Here is a 23578-nt window from a genome sequence, read left to right on the forward strand (position 1 = left end):
CAAGGCAGAGCTTGAGAGAAGTTATGTTAAGTTATGTTATGTTATGTTAAGTTAAGTTATGATGATACTCACATCAGGTTGAGTGGAAATTCATCCACATTTGTCGCTAGCCACCAGAGCGCATATTTGCCTTGACTCTATCACACTGCTTCTGCGGGTGCCTGGGCGCTCTAGCCCCTTACCACCCCAGCCTGAGCAGAGAAAGACAAAGTTCCATACCTCACTGTTGAGCCTGTTTATTTGCTGCTTCGTCTCCTCCGCCTTGATGAAGAGGACAGCAGCTCCAATCTCTGGGTCTGGAAAGTGACACACACAGAATGAGCCCTTAGGAATACACCTCATGTCTGAGGACTGGGGCGACTGGAGCAGGGAAGGAAGCCCAAGCTACCTTTCCTGAGACGCATACACCACCAGTTCTGGCTCCCCGGTGTGCCTCTGGATGGCACCGGATGGACTCTTTGGAACTGGGCCCGCAGCATGGCGGGGACTGTGACCACACTTACTGGGTGTGTCCACGGCCAACTGCCCTGTCTCCTCAACACTATCACTACCATGTGGCCCAAAGGGCTCTCGTTCTCTTCTTTGACTGTTTGCCAAAAAATATATCGCAGCCAGCGTCCTCCAAGCCATGGAAAAGGAGCGTAATTTTCCTCCTCTCTTTCCTTTCCAAATTTTGATTCCTGGGTCCATGAGAGCATTTTCTTCCCACCTCTATTAAAGGTGCTCCTCTCAACTGCAGATTTCTGTCTCTTCTGTTGCACTAAAAGGTAATTTCTCCCATTTCCTGGATCTCTCATCTCCACCTTTTCTCTACAGTACTTTTACAAAGCTATTCATATCTGTTAGGAGCAGAAGCACAGATGAGTCATTGCTAGCTAGAGTGGAAAGGATTTGATATATAGAGACATCTATACCTGTACTATCTGTCAGTATAAATATCATGATATGACTATCTTAATATCCTAATTCTGGTCAATTAAGCACAGAGAATTTATTTGTGGGAGGAAAAAAAAGTTGTTCAAAACAATCTGAAGTGGCAGAGTAGTAAAAGCTCCTTTTACAGAGGTATTTTGCAAAGTTAATCTATTCATTCAATGAATAATGCAAGATCACTTACAGTAGGCTAGATCTCCTTTAGAGGTGAAGTGAAGTGAAAGTCGCTCAGTCATGTCTGACTCTTTGCGACCCCATGGACTATACAGTGTATGGAATTCTCTAGGCCAGAATACTGGAGTGGGTATCCTCTCCTTTCTCCAGGGATCTTCTCAACCCAGAGATCGAACTCAGATCTCCTGCATTGCAGGCGGATTCTTTACCAGCTGAGCCACAAGGGAAGCCCAAGAATACTGGAGTGAGTAGCCTATCGCTTCTCCAGGGAATCTTCCCAACCCAGGAATTGAACCTGGGTCTCCTGCATTGCAGGCAGATTCTTTACCAGCTGAGCTATCAGGGAAGCTCCCCTTTCAAGGAGACAGAAATAAAGAAACTATATTGACCCTCCTGGAACTTTGAATCTAGCAGAAAAAAGAAACATTCAAAAAGCAATTATGCAATAGGTTTGAATTTCATACTAAAGGCAATGGGAGTCCATCTCAGGATTTTAAGCATAGGAACAAGATAATAAGAATACATTTATATTTTTAAAAAATTGTCCACTCTTTTTGGAGAACAGAGTGAAAGCGGAAAAGAGACTTTGGCAGCAAAGCAGGCAAGAGATGAATGAGGCCGGGAAAGGGTAGTGGCAGAAAGGACAGAAAGTCTCAGACAGAAATGAGAGACACATAGGAGGCAGAGTCAAGCATGCTTGTTGCTTGAACGGATGAGTGAGTGTCAGTGTGAACGCTGGGAAAGGGGGAGGAGGAGGGTGGAAGGTGGCGGGACCAGGAATATCAGGTGGGCAGCCATGGTGACGTCCTATGACCCAACAAGGAGAACTCCCAGGTGGGACCACCACCAGCTTCCACAGCAAAGACTCACACCTGTTTGACCAGAACTATATTTCTGTGCCTCTTGCTCCAAGCAGAGTGGTATCAGCACATGAAAGTCCATTACATGAATGCATAAGAACTGCTGACTGCCATCTGCATTTCTCTCCTCACCTTCCCTACCCGACTGTCGTCCTACCAGGGGGTCTCATCCACCTGTCTCCCCAGGAGATGATGAGTGCCTGGAAGAGGTGCTGACTGAAATAGAAGACTGGCATTCTACCAAATGGAGACACATCCCCCCCAGGACTGTCCACTCAGAAGTCTTTCTTGGGCTTGGCTTTGGCCATGGAAGGACTCGCTCATTAGCAGGAGATCCTGACACAAGGACATCAGAGCCAGGTGGGAAGTGGAGGAGGGAGTGGGCAGGGGACTCTCAGCCTTACATCTCGTGACTGTTGGGGTTGCCTATGTTCAGGAGAGTCGGACCACAGAGGAGAGCCAAAGAACTTATGCTTTCAAGTCGTGGTGCTGGAAAAGACTCTGGAGAACCTTGGACTGCAAGGAGATCCAACCAGTCCATCCTAAAGGAAATCAGCCCTGAACATTCACTGGAAGGACTGATGCTGAAGCTCCAATACTTTGGCCACCTGATGTGAAGAGCCAAATATTACAAATTACAAAGACTATCACCCTTTGAGAAAAGACTAAATATAGAGCTTACCTCCAAGAGGAGGAGAAATTCTGGGTTCCGGTCTGATTCGCTCAGAGCCAAAGTCAAAAGTCTGGCTTTCTTCACTGCTGTTTCCATCTTCAATTCCATCAACAATCCTGTTTAAGATAATGAGGATTGGCTAGTTGTGCATTTATGTTCATGGGTCACAGTTACTTCTAGAAAAGTTAAAAAATCTTGTGTTAAATTTCTAAATTCTAGACACTCTAGAGGTGTGCTATCCAACGTGGTAGCCATTAGCCTTATACAGCCACTGAGCGCCTGCAATGTGAAAATGAGATGTGCTGTAAGTATAAAACGCAGACTGGGTTTTGAAGATTTTAGTAAAAACATTACGTTATTTAACTAGTAATTTTTTATACTGTTTACATCTGAAATGCTAATATTTGAGGCATCTCAAATCAAATAAAACATATCATTGAATCACTATTAAATAATCTCACAAGTGTGCACGTGTGTGTTTCCTTTTCAAAGATGTGGCTACTGGAATGATTAGAAATACTTGTGTGTCTCACAATTTTATCTCGTGTTATATTTCTATTGAACAGCAATTCTATAGATTTTAGATTCTTATTTATTCTCAGATTCAAAACCTTAGCTACAGAAGTCCTCTTATCTGCTGCTGCTGCTGCTAAGTCACTTCAATCGTGTCTGGCTCTGTGCGACCCCATAGACGGCAGCCCACTAGGCTCCCCCGTCCCTGGGATTCTTCAGGCAAGAACACTGGAATGGGTTGCCATTTCCTTCTCCAATGCATGAAAGTGAAAAGTGAAAGTGAAGTCGCTCAGTCGTGTCTGACTCTTAGCGACCCCATGGACTGCAGCCCATCAGGCTTCTCCGTCCATGGGATTTTCCAGGCAAGAGTACTGGACTGGGGAGCCATTGCCTTCTCCGGTCCTCTTATCTAAATTTATATTAATTTACTGTTCTACCCAGAATTAAAGAGTTTTAACCAAATGATAACTTTACTCTAGACTTGAAACTCTGAAGTGACAGTTGAAGAATTCTACTTAAATGACTACTAGGACTCTAGCTAATCTTCTTTCCTTGGTGAATACCTAACCCACTCATAATTTTTTAAAAAAGATTAATTAATTGTAGAAAATGTAAACATGCAATCAAAATCTCAAAAGAAAAATCATCTGTCATGCACAATTACCGTTAACATTTTGCCATGTTCTCAAAATCTTTCTGTATATAAAATAAAACATTTTTTTTCATAAGTGTAGAATCAGTTGTACATGAACCTTTATTTTCCAGCTCTGATACATTTCCCCCCTATTTAAAATTTATTATTTTTTCATTTTAGAGAAAATTTAGGAAGAACAGTTAAGCTGAGTTTTCAAATTACCATCTCCAACTGAATTCCTGAACATTTAATATCCATGTACTTTTCACTAAGCCTGCTTTGCTTATTTTTTCCTTACTATTTTCTCTAAATGGATAAATTGTATTCTTCAAGTGAGTAACCAATATATAGTATACCAAAAAGATCTCTTGCCTTATAAACAGAAAAACAGACTTTGAATCTATATTTCAGAACTCAAATTTCTGAAATTTTAGACAAACTATTTAACCTTCAAAATACACTTCTTATAAGTTTATAGCCAAGGTACTATGAACTACTTTATAAGATTCCTGAAAAGACTAACCATAACAGTAAATGCAAAATTACCCAGCTGAGTATATGGGAATAGAAATCATTCAATATGTTTTTTTCTTATGTCTATTTTTTAATTAGCTGCTTTGCCCCATAGTCTACTCCTTTCACATTTTCTGAGTCAGGAATTTTTACTGTCTCAATCATCTTTAGTGGATCCTAAAGTGAATGTTTTAAATTAAAAATAGAACCATCCCATATTACCTACTGAAGAGGCTGGAAGTATAATCAAGCTTCAGTTATCCACAATAATGAAGCAAATACTATGGGAAATGAAGACCAGCACTTAATTTTCTCTATCATTTCCACTGATTGCCCTGTGAAACTTTTGGTAAAGTTTCAGATATCAAGGAATAACGATATAAACTTCATTTCCTCTCTTTCATTTTTATTAGAAATTTATAAATTATAAAATTACAATGTAGAAATATAAATCTATAAAAGCGTGTACACAGTTGGGCTCTCCAGGTGGCTCATTGGCACACTGGCTCAATCCACCTGCCAATGCAGAAGTCACAGGAGACGTGGGTTCAGTCCCTGCATTGGGAAGATCCCCTGGAGGAGTTAATGGCAACCCGCTCCTATGTAAAAGTAGGTAGAGCCAAATGAATAAATGGAGAAGAGAAGGAATTGGGAACATTTAATGGACCCTTTTGAGAATATGACTAACATGATTTATTCTCATTCTGCCCACACTTCACTATAGAGTCAAAAATTGCACAGAAAAATTTAGGAACGCTGAAGCCTCCAGACTCGGAACTTTCATGGTAGAAAGGTCCAGAAGGCTGAGTAATTTTCTAGCCAGATGCCAGTGAGGGGCAAAGGCAGCCATCTCCACCAGGAAAGGATTCTATGAGGTAAGCTCTTACCTTGGACTGAGGTCTGGGGGTCCAGTACTATTCAAAGTTGAAAGCTGCAATTTCAAGTTCTTCTCTTTTCTTTTGCCGTGGTTTGGGGCATCCGTCTCCTGTTTGGTTTTGGGGGAGTTTGAACTGGAGACTCTGATAGGTGAATGAAATGGCACAGTTCCCGAGGCCAGCTGCTTCAAGCTTAAGCCGAGGTAGCTCTTACCGCCTCCAGGCCGCTTGCTGCGAGAAGAGGCGGGTCCCCTGGTGTAGACGGGGGACAGGGAGGCTGTCTCCTCCCCCAAGTCCTCCTCCTCCTCGTCTTCCACGATGGACGGCAGTCTCTTCTTGATGCTGCCATTTCCCTTGGGCTCCGACTGAACCAGAGGGCGACACAGATGAGTACAGACGTGAAGAGCTTTTCAGAGGCACGTACCATTCACCAGTAACTCCCATCTGAGCAGTCAGCTCCCCAAGAGACTTCAAAACGGAAGACTTCACAGACTCGGCTTTTGCTTACTCAGGTGTGGAAAGCCTCCCAGTTTCTGATCTCTGCTAGGTTTGTTCTCTCTGCTTTCCTGGGCATTGTTTGTTTGGTCTTTTAAACCTTCTTAGTGGGAGCTATGCGAAAGGTGCGTTTTACTAGGTTTGCATCAGGCTTTTCATCAGCCTGTCATTTATAATAGTATATGATGGCACGCTTTTAGGAATAAGACATTTTCAATTTTACTGAGAAGTCTTGGGCCTTGATAGTTTAATTAACTAACTAATTTCATGTATCCTTATCATTTTATTTTATTGAATTATGGTTGATATTATATAAAACTGTATCATGTAATTCACAGACATACAATGTGATTCACACTTTTTATAAGCTATACTCCACTTACAGTTACTATAAAGTATTGGCTACATTTCTCATGTTGTGCAATATACTCTGTAGCTTATTTTATACGCAGTAGTCTGCACCCCAACCCCCCCACCCTGAAGTTTGCCCTCGCCCCCGGCTCTGGTAACCAGCAGTTTGTTTTCTGTGGCTGCCAGTCTGCTTCTTCTGGCTTATAGCCATTAGCCTGTTGTATTTTTTAGATACTTCAACGTGTAAATGATCTCATAGTTTTTGTCTGTGCTTCTGTCTGACTGATTTCACTTAGCATAATTGGGCCTTGATATTTTAAAGCTACAGGGTCCTCAGTGGAACTTCATGTGGCGATCAACCAGCAAAATTATATTATCATGGAGAAGAAAGCTTTTTCCTATTTTGTATCATAGATGGAAGAAGATGAGAAGTTTCCTCGTTTCTCCTGGTTCCCACAAGTCAGGTGGTGGGAAATACAGCAAACACTGTGATCTGCTTCTTGTAAAAGGGTCTTGGGAAAGGAAGGAGCTGGTCTTGCCAAACCCTATGTAGCGTCCTTGCCTGGGACCATTCAGCCTCACAGGCTTAGAAGAAGCTAAGGAGATCGTGGGCAAGGACAGAGGAGGTGATGAAGGGGCAGGCAGGCCAGGCTGCAAAGGCTAAGCTGGTGGCCCTCAGCAGATTTGCTGAAAGAGTCTGCGTTTCTTCTGCCCCAGACATGGCTTCCCTACTCCAAAAGGTCCGTTCATTGTCCTGTGCCTCAGTATCTTTTATACTTTCTTATCAACAATTTCTAATAAAAATAAAATAAACAGTAAACATCTAAGCGCACTATTCAAATGTCATGAGCTGTCATGGTTATTACTTCATCTTAATAAACACTTGGGTCATTGGTATGTGAATTTTACTATAAGAGCTATAATCAAATATATATGTATATGTATGTATGTATATATGGGCTTCCCTGATGGCTCAGCTGGTAAAGAGTCTGCCTACAATGCAGGAGATGACCCACTTTCGATCCCTGGATTGGGAAGACCCCCTGGAGAAGGAAATGGCAAACCACTCCAGTCTTTTTTCCTTGGAAAATCCCAAATGAATTTGGATCTATAGTGATTGACGGGCCCATTCAGTGGAGGCCATAGCTTTTATAAGTGAAACGATCAGTTCACTTAGGAAGATTTTTTGTGTATTTTAATTTTATGGGTTAAAATTTCTTGAAGAAAGGGAAAGACTCACTTTCCAACTAGATGCAAATATTTAAATTAATATTTAAATGTAATGCCATTAGTTCTTTGTTTAATGTGCTTAGCTGCTCAGTCTTGAGCAGCTCAGTTGCTTAGCAACTCTTTGAGACCCCATGGACTGTAGCCCGCCAGGCTCCTCTGTCCTTGGAATTCTCCAGGCGAGAATACTGGTGTGGGTTGCCATTTTCTTCTCCAAGGGATCTTCCTGACCCAGGGATCAAATCCAAGTCTACTGCATTGCAGGCAGATTCTTTAGCATCTGAGCTATGAGGGAAGCCCCTTTATTCAATAGTCATGGTTTTGCCTTTGTTTTTTTTCCCCACAGCATTTCAAATTCTGTGCTTTAAACAAAAGGTGGACCCATGTGGAATTGCAGAGGAACATTTGCACACTAGTATTATGGAAAAGAAAAGTGAGCTCATCCAGCTAAAGACAGGACAGAGCAAACTTATCAAAGAAATTAAGATCAGTGAGTACATTCTCTGATTGGACTTCTATTTACATTTGCACTGGCAATTTAATCATGTCTTTGTTTCAAAGAGGCTCCCTTGGCTCTAAGAGAATCTTCTGACTAGTAACCTATAAGATGCGTGTACTTCTACAAGTTCATTTAATTTTCATACTTCCATTTCATCATGGAGATTTGGCGCACTGGACCAGTTGCTTAGATACTACATCTTGTGATCCGGGCAGCCAACGCGATTTATACCAAGAATTAATTACTGGACCATCATTGCAGACGGCACCCAAATGTATTAAATTATTAAGCATCAGCCCCACATACAGTCTCTGTGCAGGATGAGTACCAGTTACTTTCTTGGGCCATCCGTATAGAAACACCCTCCTCCCTCGTGCCGCTGGGTTCACCTGTGTGTACACGGCCACAAAGTTTAATCACAGATCTTTCTTTCCCTTCTCTTTGACCTGTCTCTTCATTTCCCTCTCATCTTTCTCACGAAAGCTCCCAAGGGGCAATTCCCACAGTCAAAGGAATCTCGAAGTGAGCTCATGATATTTTGCTGGGGTAGTCATTTCAAACTCACAAATGAGTCAGTCAAACTTGTCTTGACTAAAATGAAAGCAGAATAAAGTGTAGTGGTTGAATGCATGCATTTTTGGTCACATGGTCCTAAAAGTCCTACTTTCTAGCTAACCTTGATCAAGTAATGTGACTATTTAAAGTCTTGGTTTCCTCATCTGTAAATCAGCAATAGTGTGAGGAAAAACTAGATATTAGTTAATGGAAGTTAAACCCTTAGTGATATGCATTTTGCTGTGCTGTGTTCAGTCGCTGAGTTGTGTCCGACTCTGCGACCCCATGGGCTATAGCCCACCAGGCTCCTCTGTCCATGGGATTTTCCAGGCAAGAGTACTGGAGTGGGTTGCCACTTCCTTCTCCAGTGAATGTGCTTAATTAAATGCTTGCTCTTGTGATGATGAGGATGATCATGAAGAAAATGGAAAAAATATTTACATTAGGGCAGGTCCTACAGATAGTATTGGGATATTTTACATAATCTCCCCTTATTTCTTAAAGAACTCTTAGCAATGCACCTTGCCCAAAGATCACGTTTTCCACATTCCCTTGCCACATAGTTTAGGCACGAGGCCAAATTCTGGGATGATAGTGTATAAGTCGACCAGTTATAAGGACATTTAAGGAAGGCTCCTAGAAGACGGGGAGCTTCTATCCTGCTCTTTTATATTTATTTAGCTTCTAGTCTGGAACACTGATGAAATGAATGGATCTCCAGCAGCCATCTGAGAGAATGAGGAGATCTTGAAGAAGGAAGGCATGCGTTAAAAGATCATGCAGCAAGAAGGAAATCTCTAGACCCGATTGACACTGTCATATTGCCCACCTCTAACCTAATCCATGAGAGACAAATAAATATTTTATTACCCCTGTTATTCTAGTGGCTTTGATACTGCAAATGAGCTTCAGCCTTAATTATACAGAAATTTATTTTGAAAGTTAAGGGTGGTGTATTCTTGGAAGGGATATTCATTTTCAGAGTGCTGTGGAGGGGTGAAGAATTCAAATTGGAAAATCCAAAAGAAGGTTACATTTCTCCTCATGAGAAAGAGAATACAGGAAAGGCCTGGCAGAAAAGAGGTACAGTCGTGAGGAAAGGATGCCTGTTGAGAAGAGTTTCCATGTAAGGACAGTTCTACTAGTTCCTGAGGAGGGGTTTTGCAGAGAAGGGAGAGGAAAGGCAATCAGTGCCAGAGAGAAATGTGGCTGACAGCACTGAGATGCTTTAAGAGTTTTAAAAACACTTCTCAAGAGTAGTTCAGTTTGCTCCCTACTTCCAACCATCTTCAGTCAAGTATCAACATCTCTGTAATGTGTTATGCAACTGGATTTATTCGTATGCCTCTGCATGCAAGTGTCTGTGTGTGTGTGTGTGTGTGTGAAAATTGGGGGGGGCTCTGCTTCACGAAGAGAACAAGACAAGAAAAGGAGCCATTTATAGGGTTCCTATATCATCACAGGATGATTGGCAATAAAAGTCTAGGTTATAAGTCTGACAAGCCACTGTTTTGCAGGGAAGTTTTCCATGAAATTGGAGGGTTCTTAAAAGTTGAGACTGACCTACAAGCTCAATTCTACTAAGATGAACACTTCAGGACTTTGTTAGTTTGGGCAGGTTTTGGTGACAAACTACTTTTTAACCATACCAGTAAGGTCCTTAAAAAGATTTATGAGTTTCCTTCTTTCTGTTCCCAAACGCAGGAAAGTCAATTACCACATCTCTCATTGGGAAGTGTTTTAGGGGAAGTCAAAGGTGAATACATAAAATCTTCAAGAGGGAAACAGATTTGTTGGAAATCCCACAAAGTTTAGATAAATATTTTGCTCTTTGGCAAAAAGCCATACCTGTGAGACTGTCGATTTGTTTGATAATCTTGAGATCACCTGGAAGAACAAAAACAGAAGTTGTAACAATCATTCACACCCAGGGAGACGGGCCTGGGCCCCGGGACGCTTTGCGGCTGTGTTTGCATCTGGACACACCTTCCTCAAGCAACAAAATACGAAGAAACTACAAGGGACTAAAAATGAATGTGCAGTTGGGGCTAACTGTGGACAACAAGATAAAAAAAGACCGAAAAACAAAACAAAAGACAAAAAAAAACCCAACTGCCGCTTCTGAGGAGCCAGGAGAGAAAGCAGGGTCCTGCGCCTGCAGGTGGGCAGGCCATCTAAGCTGCCCCCTGGCTCAGGCCCTGGACACGCCCACCCGTACCCCATACAAGGACCAGCTGGCCCCCACCTTGCGGAGTGAGCACGCAAGGGAACCTGTTGTTTGTTCTTGGTTCTCTCCGTGCAGCAGGGGCCCCAATAAAGACTTGCGTGAATTTCTTGTCTGGCCTTTTACCAATTTCTATTGATTAAGGAAGCCAAGAACCCTGGATGGTAACATGGGTGGTTTGGGCCTGGATAAAACACAGGAAGCAGGGAAAGAGATGGAAGTTCAGAGGTGATGGGGTGACTGGCCCACCTGTGTGGGCCAGCAGAGAGAAAACACCACCTGAAAGATGCTGGGAGCATCTCCTGCATCCAGAAAAGGGAGCAGCAAATTGACTGGCTGGTGTAGGACACTGAACTTAAGGAAACCGTGGTCAAAACAATATACTTATTGGCTACATTTTCCAGCTGGGTGCTTTATTTGCTCTCCTTTTGTTTTCCATCTCTCTTACTGCTCTTTCTTGCCCTTTTGCTAAATTATCTTATCTTCTAGGATTTTCCCCTCTGGCTCTTGTGAAAACAGAAATCCGTGGAACCGTTTCTTATTTAATGTCATTTCTATCTCTTTATTCGCTTGCCCTTCTTACTTAAATACAGGTGGCTGTAATGATTCCTTTATGTTCCATTTATTGTACTCTGTGGTCTAGGATTGGAGAAGGAAATGACAGCCCACTCCAGTATTCTTGCCTGGAGAGTCCCATGGACAGAGGAGCCTGGTGGGCTACAGTTCCTAGGGCCGCAAAGGGTCGGACACGACTGAAGTGACTTAGCATGTGGACTAGGATTAAGTTCATCACAGATCCTAATTTTCAATTTAATTGGTTTTAAGATCCAATTGATTGTAAAAAATAGAAAAAAAAATGCTGTCAATTGAATTGTGACGTGCCATCAATTATGACAGATCCCAATTTCAGAGATGTTAAAATGTGTAACAGAGATGTTAAAATGTGTAACATAGATTCAGTTAAGCTCAAAACATATCTTGCATAAAATCAAACCACATTACTGTGGAGGAGTACATTAGAAAACATGTACCTTCCATGAAGTACAAAGCAGCTCTGGAAATTATAACATATTTTGGAAATATGCTTTGGGTCTCATCCACATTGTTTTTTGCTCAAATATACTTCTTTCATTTTAAAGTGGTAATAGATGCTATAAATTAACATAACTTTATTCACATGGACAAAAACACGCACTCGAAAATGATCTGCCTAGTAAGTGAGATGTATTTGGTAATTCTGTCACCTCCCTCACTGTGTTTTGTGGATGATTAGGGAGCTAGATCTGTTATTATTTACACAAATGCCAGCATCATTATTGCTGTGCAAATATATGTTTCATCAATGTTTAATTTTATCAAAGCAGTCAACCCATTCTACATCTGTTAAGTTGCCTAAATATGCATTAATCAGTAGCATTGTAGACATAAGTTTTGCAATAATTCCCTAAATGGTGACAAATAAAACAGCTGAATAATTAAAAATGTGAAAAATAAAGCAAAATTACAGTGCTATTGCTACTGTGGTAGACATAATACTGTGTTTTTAAAAAAGCTTTTCAGTTAGAGTTTGGATGAGAGAAAGAGCATGCTAGAGGGATTCAGAAGTCTGACATCTCCAGGTCAGAGACACTCTCTAAGGAATAAGAGAAAGGTACCGGCCTTAGCATCTTCTAATTTGCGTGTGACTCCCAACCCCAATGGTTTACTACTAGTATGAGTTCCCTGGAGTTGCTGAACCCCAAGACTTTTTCTATATCAGTGCTTCTCGAACTTCTGTGTGCACACAAATCACCTAGAGATCTCGTTAAAATGCATGTTCTGCCTCAGGAGGTCTGGGGTGGAGCCTGAGACTCTGCATTCTGGTGAGTTCCCAGATAATATTGATGTTGCTCGCCCCTGGGACACACTTTGAGTAATGAGATCTTACAACCAATGTCACAATTATTATCACCCTGTGTGTGTGTGTGCTGAGTTGCTTCAGTCATGTCCAACTCTTTGTGACCCTATAGACCTATAGACCCTATAGCGTGCCAGGCTCCTGTGTCCATAGGATTCTCCAGGGAAGAATACTGGAGTGGGTTTCCACTTCCTTCTCCAAGGGCTCTTCCTAACCCAGGGACCAAACACACATCTCTTATGTCTCCTCCATTGGCAGGCAGGTTCTTTACCACTAATGCCACCTGGGAAGCCCTATCACCATCCTGTCGGCAATCAATTCATCGAGTATTCACTGTCATCAGCACGCTGGCACATGCTCCTCAGCCACAATATCCCACTTATTTTCACTGCAAATCCTATGAGGTCAGTGTTTATATAGCCAGCACTACTGTGCTGGGCTCTGTGAATAAATCATTTCATTCACATATATTATAAATCACATGTATTTTAAAAAGAATGCTCTGATATATTCACTCTGTTGACTAATATCAATGAAAGTGAAAGTGAAAGTCACTCAGTCGTGTTCGATTCTTTGGGACCCCATGGATTATACAGTCCATGGGATTCTCCAGGCCAGAATACTGGAGTGGATAGCCTATCCCTTCTCCAGGGAATCTTCCCAACCCAGGGATCAAACCCTGGTCTCTTGCATTGCAGGCGGTTTCTTTACCAGCTGAGCCACAAGGGAAGCCCAAGAATACTGGCGCGGGTAGCCTATCTCTTCTGCAGCAGATCTTCCCGACTCAGGAATCAAACCAGGGTCTCCTGCATGGCAGGCAGATTCTTTACCAACTGAGCTATCGGAGAAGCCCTGACTAATATCAATACTTCATGTTAATTCAGATTAGCATTAGTGTAGAGAATACTAGTTTAATGGAAAAATCAGTATTTTAACTTGGAGAAGGAAATGACAACCCACTCCAGTATTCTTGCCTGGTGAATTCCATGGACAAAGGAGCCTAGCAGGCTATACTCCATGGGGTTGCAAGGAGTTAGACACGACTGAGCGACTATCGTGCAGCATTTTAAAGCTAGAAGTAACCCTATAGAGTCTCAGCTACAATGGTTTGTACACGTGGCAGACAATAGGATGCTTTGAGAAGGGTTCCTTAAAAAAAATCAGGTTACAGAGACTCCTACCAGTCTCTTTTGGTTGGTGGTGGGTGGGCATGGGGCCCAAATCTCCAGGTCAGGTTTGAAACCTCTGAGTTAGTCCAACTCCCTAATTAGAGATGTGGAAACAGTGGCCCAGAAACATGAAAACACTTGCCCAATACATGCAACAAGTTAGTGGCAGAACTTTTCCACCAGAAGCCATGCCTCCTGGTTCCTAGTGACCTTCCACAGAACCAGGAGTTTCCTCAGGCCCCTGCTTGAGCAGTTAACGCTGCTTCTCGGGCGGAAAGACAAAGTGGGTGATGTACCACGGAATCTAATCTGGTTTGATGGTTGTCACAAAGTAGACGCCCCCAAACACGCAGGATGCTGAATTATCCAAGGGTCTTATTCACCCTTTGGATCACAGATCTTTTAGGAAACTGGTTGAATTCTAGGCACTCTTTCCCCAGTGGGAGTGGAGGGGAGAAACACAGCTGTGACCTTTGGATGAAAAATGTTTATTGATCCCGTTTTCTTGTTCTGAACTAAAAGACTCAACAGTTTTGAAAATTTTGAGGAAGGCAGCTATCCAATTTTGAGTCTGTCCCACATGGAGTTTCTATACCTTTTAGACAGGGTTAGGGTTAGGGTTTGGTGATCTCTAATGGGGGTAGTTAGGGGGGAAAAAAGACCAAGGTGGAGGTCGGGGAGACAAAAGGGAAGTAAGTCAGACACAAGAGAAGGAAACAGCTGGTGCAGCAGAGCTGTGGGCGAGCTCAGGAAGGCTCCCGTGTTTGGGTCGTGCCCTTCGGCCAATAAGGATGGAAGGAGCGCAGCGATGGCAGGAGGCCTGAGCCCATGGCCTCACGTGAGGCTTTAAACAGAAGGAAGGCTTGTCTGTGCCCCCTTTTTTGATTCCACATATAAGTGAGATTGGGACTGCCATATACACATGACTATATATATAACAGATAACTAATAAATACCTCTTGTCCAGCACAGGGAACTTGACTCAATGCTTTGTAATGACCTGTAGGCGAAAAGGAACTAAAACAAGAGTCGATACATGTTTACGTAAAACTGATTCACTTTTCTGTACACTGAAGCTAACAACACCATAAAACAACTATACTCCAATAAAAATAAATTTAAAAAAGAAGGAAGGCTTCATAACCTTGAAGACTGTGTAAGAAACTTTCTCAGCTTTGGTATACAGGTTTTCAAAGATTCTTCTCTTTTCCCCAGTCCTAACTACCTACATTACTCTGTGAGTAATCTGGAAGTGCACAGAGTAAGCCCCAGAGTAATCTGTGAGTCCGGTGGGAGCTGGGAGCCTGCACTGTTACACTGGAAAAATACTGCTCACTGTCATGGAGGACCGGAAGAGGAAAAAGGGCCTCTTAGTCCTCAGAAGATTTGCTACCAAAAAAGCGAAACAAATGCACAATTTTTTAAAACTGTGTTAAAAAGGCCCCAAGTTCTACTATTGAGATTGTATTGCAAACGGAAATCAAATATACTAAAATTAATGGTAATTTTAGATGTGGCACTTGCCACTGCATTCCTTAATGCTCTCTTTTATTGAATGAAGACACCTTTGTAAGGGCTTTCACAGGTTCATACCTGACCTTGGCCATTCAACTCATGTTTTTTCTTACGTTCTAAAATTTTCTAATAGCAAATCTTCCTGATGTTAGGATTTTTATGAATTCTTGTGGTTGGGAAGGGAGCTCTTTGATTTCTTTCATCTCTTTCCCCCGTCCATTAAAATGCTGTTTTGTTCTGATGATGGAGCTGAATCGGTAAGGGGCCCCGCCTTTCCCAGGAGCTAACAGGCGCCACCAGAAGGGCCGTGCGTGATGAGGCATCATGAGCAACTTCTCCTTTCCCTCCAGGGCTTCTCAAGGGGTCATGCCACGGAGAAAGTGACCACGACGGGGCAAGAAGGCAGCACATGCTGGTGGACCCACCACCCTGACCCAGCGCTCCTAACGGCGGCGCGGGGAGGCGGGAAATCCATCCCATTGTCTGCCTGCTCTGCGGGTAGGACAAATCGGCCCCCATGAGATCTGCAAATACCGTCTCAACTACGGACTCTCCTAAGCCCCAAAGCAGCTAAGTGCTTAATGGGAAAATGAGATGCGAATCACAAGGCTCTCTCTTCAACTGACGCGTGATTTTCTAATGCCACATTGATCAAGTCACGGGGTAGATGGAAGGAGCGTGCGCCCCCGTTCAGAAGAGGGGTTACCACAGCGTTTGTCTCCCTTACTGCAGAGCAGTGTTAGCCAGCACTGGTGATTGTTCGGGATAAATAAAAGATGAATGAAGGACGCTCACAAACAGCCCCATAGCTCACACAGTTAAAAAGTCCACTCTAACAAAGCCATACATAATTGTCAGATCAACAGGCCTCATTTCCCGTCTGCTGCTCCTCTCGTAGACTCAGATGAGGTGCCCAGGAGCAGCAAACGACACGGATGGCGGGCGGCAGAGACGAGGAATTAGAAACCTCCAGAGAAAGGCGAGGCTTTGAAAGGGGGGCATTCATTTTCAGCGCAACGCGTCTGAGTGCTCACCACCATCCAATCTAAAGAAGAGATATTTGAGGCTGGTCTGAAACTCTAAGTGGGTAATACACTTTCTATTATGTTTTCTTGGCTTTTTATCTAACTTAGGAATAGAAATGAGATTTTAATGAAAAGACGAGTAATTTTGACATTTCCCAATTTCACCCGTAGGCTTGAGGTCAAGACAGACTATTAAAACTTGGAGGAGTAGTCTTTTCCCCTGGGTAACCGGTATCACTTCTGGTGTGGGATGCACAAGTCAAGTAATCCAGTCTTGAATTTAGCCTTGAATCCAGCCACATACTGGTGGCTAGAGCTAGGGAATTGTTCCCTGAACCTGCAGTGTAGGAAGCACCACAAAAACTCTTCACTGATATATATTATGGTGAAAGGTCTATGTGTGGGGAACGGGACCCATTTAGGGGGTACTACAGCAAAACAGTCAAGAGCTGGAATTACCATGGTCTTGTCACTTATTAGCTATTCATCCCTGGGAAGCAGGTAATAGAACAGGTAATGCTGAGCTAACAAATAATGCACTAGATTTCAATGGCTTAACACAAATGAATTTTGTGTCTCATTCTTCCTCTCAAAAGTGATGATGAAAACTAAAGCAGTTTTGAGGATGTGTAACGTTAACAAACCTTGGAAGCCCAGCTGGCCACATCTGACAGCGTCACCTTGAAGAGAGATGTAGTACAGCAACCAAAAGTAACTAAAAAATAATCCTGGTCTTTTTGTCCACATCGTTCAAGATCCTCGGCGGCGGTGCAGTGATGAGCTGCAATGCGGCCTCTGCAGTGGTGCTCCTTGCCTGTCCCCTTGGCGAGCACAGTGGTGCTCTCCGAGTCCCCTCACTGAGACTGCCTCCCTGCATCTCTCCTGTTCATTTCTGCTTCCATCCTGCCATCACGTCCAGCGTTCCTGCCAGAGGGGACCCCTTTCTTCTGTCTCTGGGAGACCTTCTGGGCTTCCCAGTGGCGCAGTGGTAATGAATCTGCCTGCCAATGCAGGAGATGCCAGATAGGAGGGTTCGATCCCTGGGTCGGGAAGATCCCCTAAGAGAAGGGAATGGCAACCCACTCCAGTATCTTGCCTGGGTTATCCCATGGACAGCGGAGCCTGGCGGACTACAGTCCATAGATCTCAAACAGTCAAACATGACCGTTTCTCATGGCTAAGCCCAGGATGTGTACATTTCTTATCACTGCAATTTAATAATCCACAAAGAATCCTCACCTAGAATTTATGGTGAAAAAGTCCTCACACTGGTGCATTTGGTAAGTATTTGGTGTGGTGTCTGGCATAAAGCTAATCCCTGTTAATAAATGGTAATTATATTATTGATAATTGGTTATGAAGAAAATTTTCTTTTAATTGAGGTAATAAGAAATAGGGCATTATTATCTAGATGATGCAGAGTTAAACATTCAACAGATGGGCCCTGTCCAACTTAAAAACTAATGTATACATATAAAGACTTCCTAATAAGGAGGCTGCTAGACTTAAACACAAATATCTCCAAATTGCTCTTCTGTATTAAGAGAAGAGCTGTCATCCCATGCCACAAAAACACACTTTTCTTTGTACAGTACTGGATGGAACACTTTAAAAAAGTAATAGCTTGACATTCTATTCTTTTCTCTCTCAACCTCTTTATCTGCTTCATTTAAGTAAAATGAGGCACTTTCAAATTGCCCACAAGTATGAATATAGTCCGTAAGACACTGAAATATGTACAAATTAAGTTGAGCACAATTTTACTTCTTTGAATTCAAATATATGAATTACCTTTGGAATTAAAGAAAACCGAAAGATATCCCTTAACACTTATGTAAAAAGGATTCTTCTGATATGTATTTCATATTATCGTAGAATGAAAAAGAAAGGAAACACACACAATTGTGTGAAGAAAACTAACTAGAAATCTCTCAGCACTGACGCACGTCCTTAAAGATTTCCGGTTTAAGGAGGTGTGCACCAAATCAATGATTTGGGAGTTTGGCAGGCTAATCAACGCTAGAAGAATTTACACAGTTTAAACTCATCATGTGGAGTTGAGATTCCTGGCCCCCCAGTGACCAGCTCCTGATTAGGGTACAATGGCTCCTGGTTAGCCTGTAAAACCAGCTACTATGTAATTGTAAGGAAACACAATAGCTGGTTTCATAAGATTTTCAGGATACATGCTGAGTGCTCGGTTCCAAACCAGGTCCGTGCACAAAGATGCTCAATTTGGAGTGAGGAATTTTTGCATCACGACTCTCGGTGGCACTTTTAAAGTTAATAGGAAATGCCTGATTTGCTACCTAGGAAGCCCACTGCCAGTAACACACAGAAAAGCTGAAGACAGTGTTTGAAGCAGCAGACTGAAACGAGGTGCTTTGTAAATCTGAACTACGGGACCTCAGATGGTCTCGTTCAGCTACAGAAAATAAGAAGAGGTCTATCTAGTGAGTCACGGAAGCTCAGTCAGTAAAACATCCGCCTGCAATGCAGGAGAACAGGGTTCAGTCCCTGGGTCGGGAAGATCCCCTGGAGAAGGAAATGGCAACCCACTCCAGTATTCTTGCCTGGAAAATCCTACGGACAGAGGAGCCAGGCAGGCTACAGTCCATGGGGTCGCATGGGTCGGATAAAACTTAGGGATTAAACCACCACCATATAGGAAGGACCACGATATTGGGGTCATAGGCAGCTTCTACATGACCAAATGCACACATTTGTTTGGCATTCATATTTTTAATGAAATAAATCTTTGAAACTCAAGCAAGATGAATATCATTCATCACAGCATTCATACTTTTAGCAAATACTCAATAACAGGGCTTCCCTCATAGCTCAGGTGGTAAAGAATCTGCTTGCAATGCAGGAGACTCTGGTCAGACTCCTGGGTCGGGAAGATCCTCTGGAGAAGGGAAAGGCTACCCCTCCAGTATTCTGGCCTGGAGAATTCCATGGACTGTATAGTCCATGGGGTCGCAAAGAGTCAGACACGACTGAGCGACTTTCGCTTTCACTTTCAATAACTTCTAGGTGAGGAAAAAAGTCTCACAGATAGGAGATATGAGGCCAAGCTTCTAAAGTTAGGGTTTTCCTCCTGCACTGTTGGTGGGAATATAAACTGGTGCAGTCATTATGGAGAATAGTATAACAATAGAGTCACCATCTAATCCAGTAATCCCACTCCTAGGCATACATCCAGAGAAAACCATAATTCTAACAGATGCATGCACTCCCATGCTCACTGTAGCTCTATTCACAATGGCCAAGACACAGAGGCAACACAAATGTCCATTAACAGACGAATGGATAAAGACGTGGTGCATGCATACAATGAAACATCACTCAGTCATTAAAATGAACGAAATAATGCCATTTGCACAACACAGATGTGCCTAGAGACTGTAATACTGAGTGAAGTAAGTCAGACCAAGACGAGTATCACATGACATAGTTTATATGTGGAATCTAAAAAATGGTACAAATTAACTCATTTACAAACTTATGGGAACCAGAGGATTGAGGCAGGAGAGATAAACTGGAAGGCTGGGATTGACATGTACATACTACTATACACAAAATAGATAACTAACAGAACCTGCTGAATAACATAGGGAAGTCTACTCAATACTCTGTAATGACCTACGTGGGGAAAGAATCTAAAAAGAGTGGGTATATGTCTGTGTATAACTGATTCACTTTGCTGTGCGGCAGAAACTAACACAAATTGCATATCAAGTTACTCTAATAAAATTAACTTAAAAATAAAGTTAGGGTTTTGTTTTACAAAGGTGATGTGTGGAGCAAAATAAGGAAGGTATATTGACTAATTACATATAGACTAAAAGCAAGTCTTTGTGAGAGTTCACAATGGAATTCCAAGTCACTGGAATTTAGAAAGAAACATATCTTGTTTCGCAGTTTTGATCCCCCAGTTGTGCTCCAGAAGCTCCCAGGTCAAAAATTGTCATTGATAAAATATACCCGATCATATTTTAAAAACATGCCATTTCCTTCTCCTGGTCTCTTTTCTAATAACGTTCTCACCCAAAGCATGCTTCCTTTAGTGAAAGTCACTCAGTCATGTCTGACTCTTTGTGACCCCATGGACTATACAGTCCGTGGAATTCTCCAGGCCAGAATACTGGAGTGGGTAATCATTTCCTGCTCCAGGGATCTTCCCAGCCCAAGGATCAAACCCAGGTCTCCCGCATTGCAGGCAGATTCTTTACCAGCTGAGCCACAAGGGAAGCCCAAGAATACTGGAGTGGGTAGCCTGTCTGTGCTCCAAGGGATCTTCCTGCCCCAGGAATTGAACCAGGGTCTCCTGTACTGCAGGCAGATTCTTTACCGGCTGAGCTACCAGGGAAGTCCTATAAGTTTTTAGCATTATCCCATGGCAAGCTAATCACAAAGTGGCCATTTCCCTTTTGGGGGAAACCACAGAGATATCCACTGAGGAAACCTCTTCATAAAAACGTGAACAGTGAGTAAGGCAGATCCATTTAGAATGGGCAGAACTTCTTACAGTGAGTCTTTCTGAATTTACAGAACTAGCTAACTGCGTTACTTTTAGATCCACACAAAGATAGCAGTCTTTTAGTTACGGATAGGAAATGCATAGACTGCGGTTCAGAACACATTTTTTCCAGGTTTTAAGACAATTATTTCGATAGATTTATGCACAAGTGAGCCAATGGGAAGCATGATGCTTTCACAACTATTTACATAAATCTGTGCAAACCAGTCCTGGTCCTTCCTCTTTCCCATCTGCTGTGTCAAACTGTGCTTGTCAGGTTGTTTCTCTAGGAGTTGAAAGAAATTAGAAACGCTGGGTACTTTGAAGGATCAATTCTGGCCTTAGTTGGACTGTGAGGGCATACCACATTTAGGGAAGAAAGATGCTTCCAAAATAATTCATTTGGAGTCTCACAGAGGAAGCCATATTTTCCCTGTAAATTCCCACTCAACCGTCAGGAGGTATCACTTCTCCTCAGCACTGGCTCTAAATAATTGCTGCTTAGATTTCTCTTAGGCCTCCCTTTCTGTTAATTCACTCACCATTCCTGAACGAATATTTGCTTTTACTTGGGGAGGTCCCGTTAAAGTGACTCTGTGGTAATTATTTAGAAAAACTAAGAAAATACTTCAAGGTATGTCACCTACAAACTGGCACTTGCCATCTACCGCTAAGGGCTTCCCTGATGGCTCAATGGGTAAAGAATCTGCCTGCAGTGCTGGAGACACAGGAGACACAGGAGACCCAGTTCAATCCCTGGGTCAGGAAGATGCCCTTGAGGAGGAAATGGCAGCCCACTTCAGTGTTCTTGCCTGGAGAATCCCAAGGACAGAAGAGCTGGGTGGGCTACGGTTCACAGAGTCACAAAGAGTCAGACACGACTGAGTGACTAAGCGCACACACTCACATCTATGGTTACAAGGATTAAGTCATGTGCTGCTACAGCTGCTGACCGTCAACAGCCCCAGAAAGGTGTTCAGGGTGGAGACTGGGAATGAGGTACTCTGTGCTCTGGAAAAACTGGCAGAACAGACTTCAGATGGTTAGATAATTTCAGGAGATTTTATGAGCTCAATTCTTGCATCTCCTTGCATCTAGAAAAGCACTGAAATCCTTCATGGTGACGACTATTCCTCATGACTAGTAAAAGCTTCACAACACTAGCAGAAACCTTCTGAAAAAATATGTGCTTGATTACATGTACTCCCCCTTCACCAAAATCACACGCACACTGACCTTCTGTCCCCACCTTTTCGGAGCAGTTTCTCATGGCTATCTGAGATGCTGTCTCCCAGGCTATAGTCCTTATTTTGCCCCAAATAAAAGTTGACTCACAGGTCTCACATTGTGCATTTTTTTTCAGTCAACAGTTATGAATACCCTCCAATTTATCAGTGGGTTTGGTAGATTCATATTCTTATAGGCCAGGCTTCCTTAGAATGATGGCGCACTCCCATACCAGAATGCTGCCTTCCCTTTCCACTCCTCATATTTTCCTCAAAATACTAAGCAATGTCATGTGTGCCAATTCAGCCTTTTCTAAGAACAAATTCTGATTTAAAGGCACAATAAAAGCACTGTAGTAAAATAAAGCAAGCAGAGAACCAAAGCAAACAATTTAGTTTGGCTGCAAACCTTTCTCAGGGTTTGAAAGCTTTCTTAAACTGGAATTAAAAAATAACAGAAAAATAGCGGTAGAAGGTCCTGAGGCTCAGACGGGTGGGTTGCTCACCAGCTGTGTCCTCTCAGGCGCCCAGCTTGATGAGGGTTCCTAGACTGCAGGCACTTAGCCCCGCTCATCTGACCGGCTGTGCCGGGGACAGGGGAGCAGAGATCTTGGCTGTTTCTGGATCTGGCCCCTGAGTGGTGCAGAGAAAGCCTCTGCATTCTCTTGGTTGCAGCGGATCGGTGGGTGAGGTGCCAAGCCTCCAGGGGAGGACTGTGAGCTCCAGAGGACGGTGAGGCCTCACGGATGGCGGAGCCACCAGAGAGAGGAAGCCCGGATCCCCGAGTCAGCCTGTGCAAAGCCACCATTTCTGCCCACCGCCTGTACCTTGTGATATGAACGAAACACGCCTCATACGTTTTATTTTATGGGCTGTGTCAGACCACGGAGACGTGGGGCTTTTTGTTATAGCCTTTAGCCTGACTGAACTGATGCAACTTCTTGAGGTTATCCAGGTGAAGAGCCAGAGGTACGCTGGAGGAGAGCAACTTACTCCTCAGTGCGTGACTCGTAGGAGTGCTGACTCTAATCCACCATCCACTGCTCTTTTTGACAGAAGCCTATTTGGTACTTTGGGTATTTTCCCATAGATGAGGCTAAATGTTTTGTACTATAAAGAAAAAAATGGGTGACTAATAACCTCAAAGGAAAAATGTAAACTGCATAACCTAGAATATAAATATGCTTCGTTAGCACTAGTCAGATTTGGGACTATTTCTGAAAGCTGGCAGAATGCAGGGATACAGATCGGTCACCATATGCTCTGCTTAATCTTCAGGGTGGAAAGTATAAGTGGGATTACCACATCACTAAAAGCTTAGCATCTTGCAGATGTTCATCTAGGAATTTTCCTTAATCATTTTCCTCAATGACATGAAACCCAAATCCTTTAAGTCCCAATTCATTTGACGGAAATGCCTCCCCTTGGGTCCCTCCACCCTCCTCGAGTTATCATTATTAGTGCCCGCTGGCTGTTCAATTCATAATTTCAAGATCTTTTCATTTTTTCCTCCTAACTTGGCATCTTGTTTGCTTCATATTTCTGACTCTTTGGCTACGGTTAACTAGTCAAAGCTGCTGCTCTTCTGGTGTTGCAGATTCCTGGGTTTAAACAGGGAGGCTGTGGAAACCTCGAATCTAATGAAACTGGAGTCCGCCAGCCCTTCCTGCCGAGCACATTCTGCGCCGCGGTGGAAGC

At 43.0% G+C, this 23578-nt stretch overlaps 1 protein-coding gene across 1 annotated transcript in view; it reads right to left on the minus strand.

Moving 5' to 3' along the window:
* The window catches only part of KCNH8 (potassium voltage-gated channel subfamily H member 8), a 446029-nt gene that overhangs the window by 40557 nt on the left and 381894 nt on the right, over nucleotides 1–23578 (minus strand). Inside the window, exons 12-15 of the mRNA XM_043875194.1 lie at nucleotides 10151–10189; nucleotides 5188–5540; nucleotides 2650–2756; nucleotides 220–296 (exon numbers count right to left, since the gene is read on the minus strand). Of these exons, the coding sequence (XP_043731129.1) occupies nucleotides 220–296; nucleotides 2650–2756; nucleotides 5188–5540; nucleotides 10151–10189 (576 nt within the window). The remainder of the gene's footprint in view (nucleotides 1–219; nucleotides 297–2649; nucleotides 2757–5187; nucleotides 5541–10150; nucleotides 10190–23578) is intronic.

The sequence above is a fragment of the Cervus elaphus genome, chromosome 19, assembly GCF_910594005.1.
Source record: "Cervus elaphus chromosome 19, mCerEla1.1, whole genome shotgun sequence".
Taxonomy (NCBI): domain Eukaryota; kingdom Metazoa; phylum Chordata; class Mammalia; order Artiodactyla; family Cervidae; genus Cervus; species Cervus elaphus.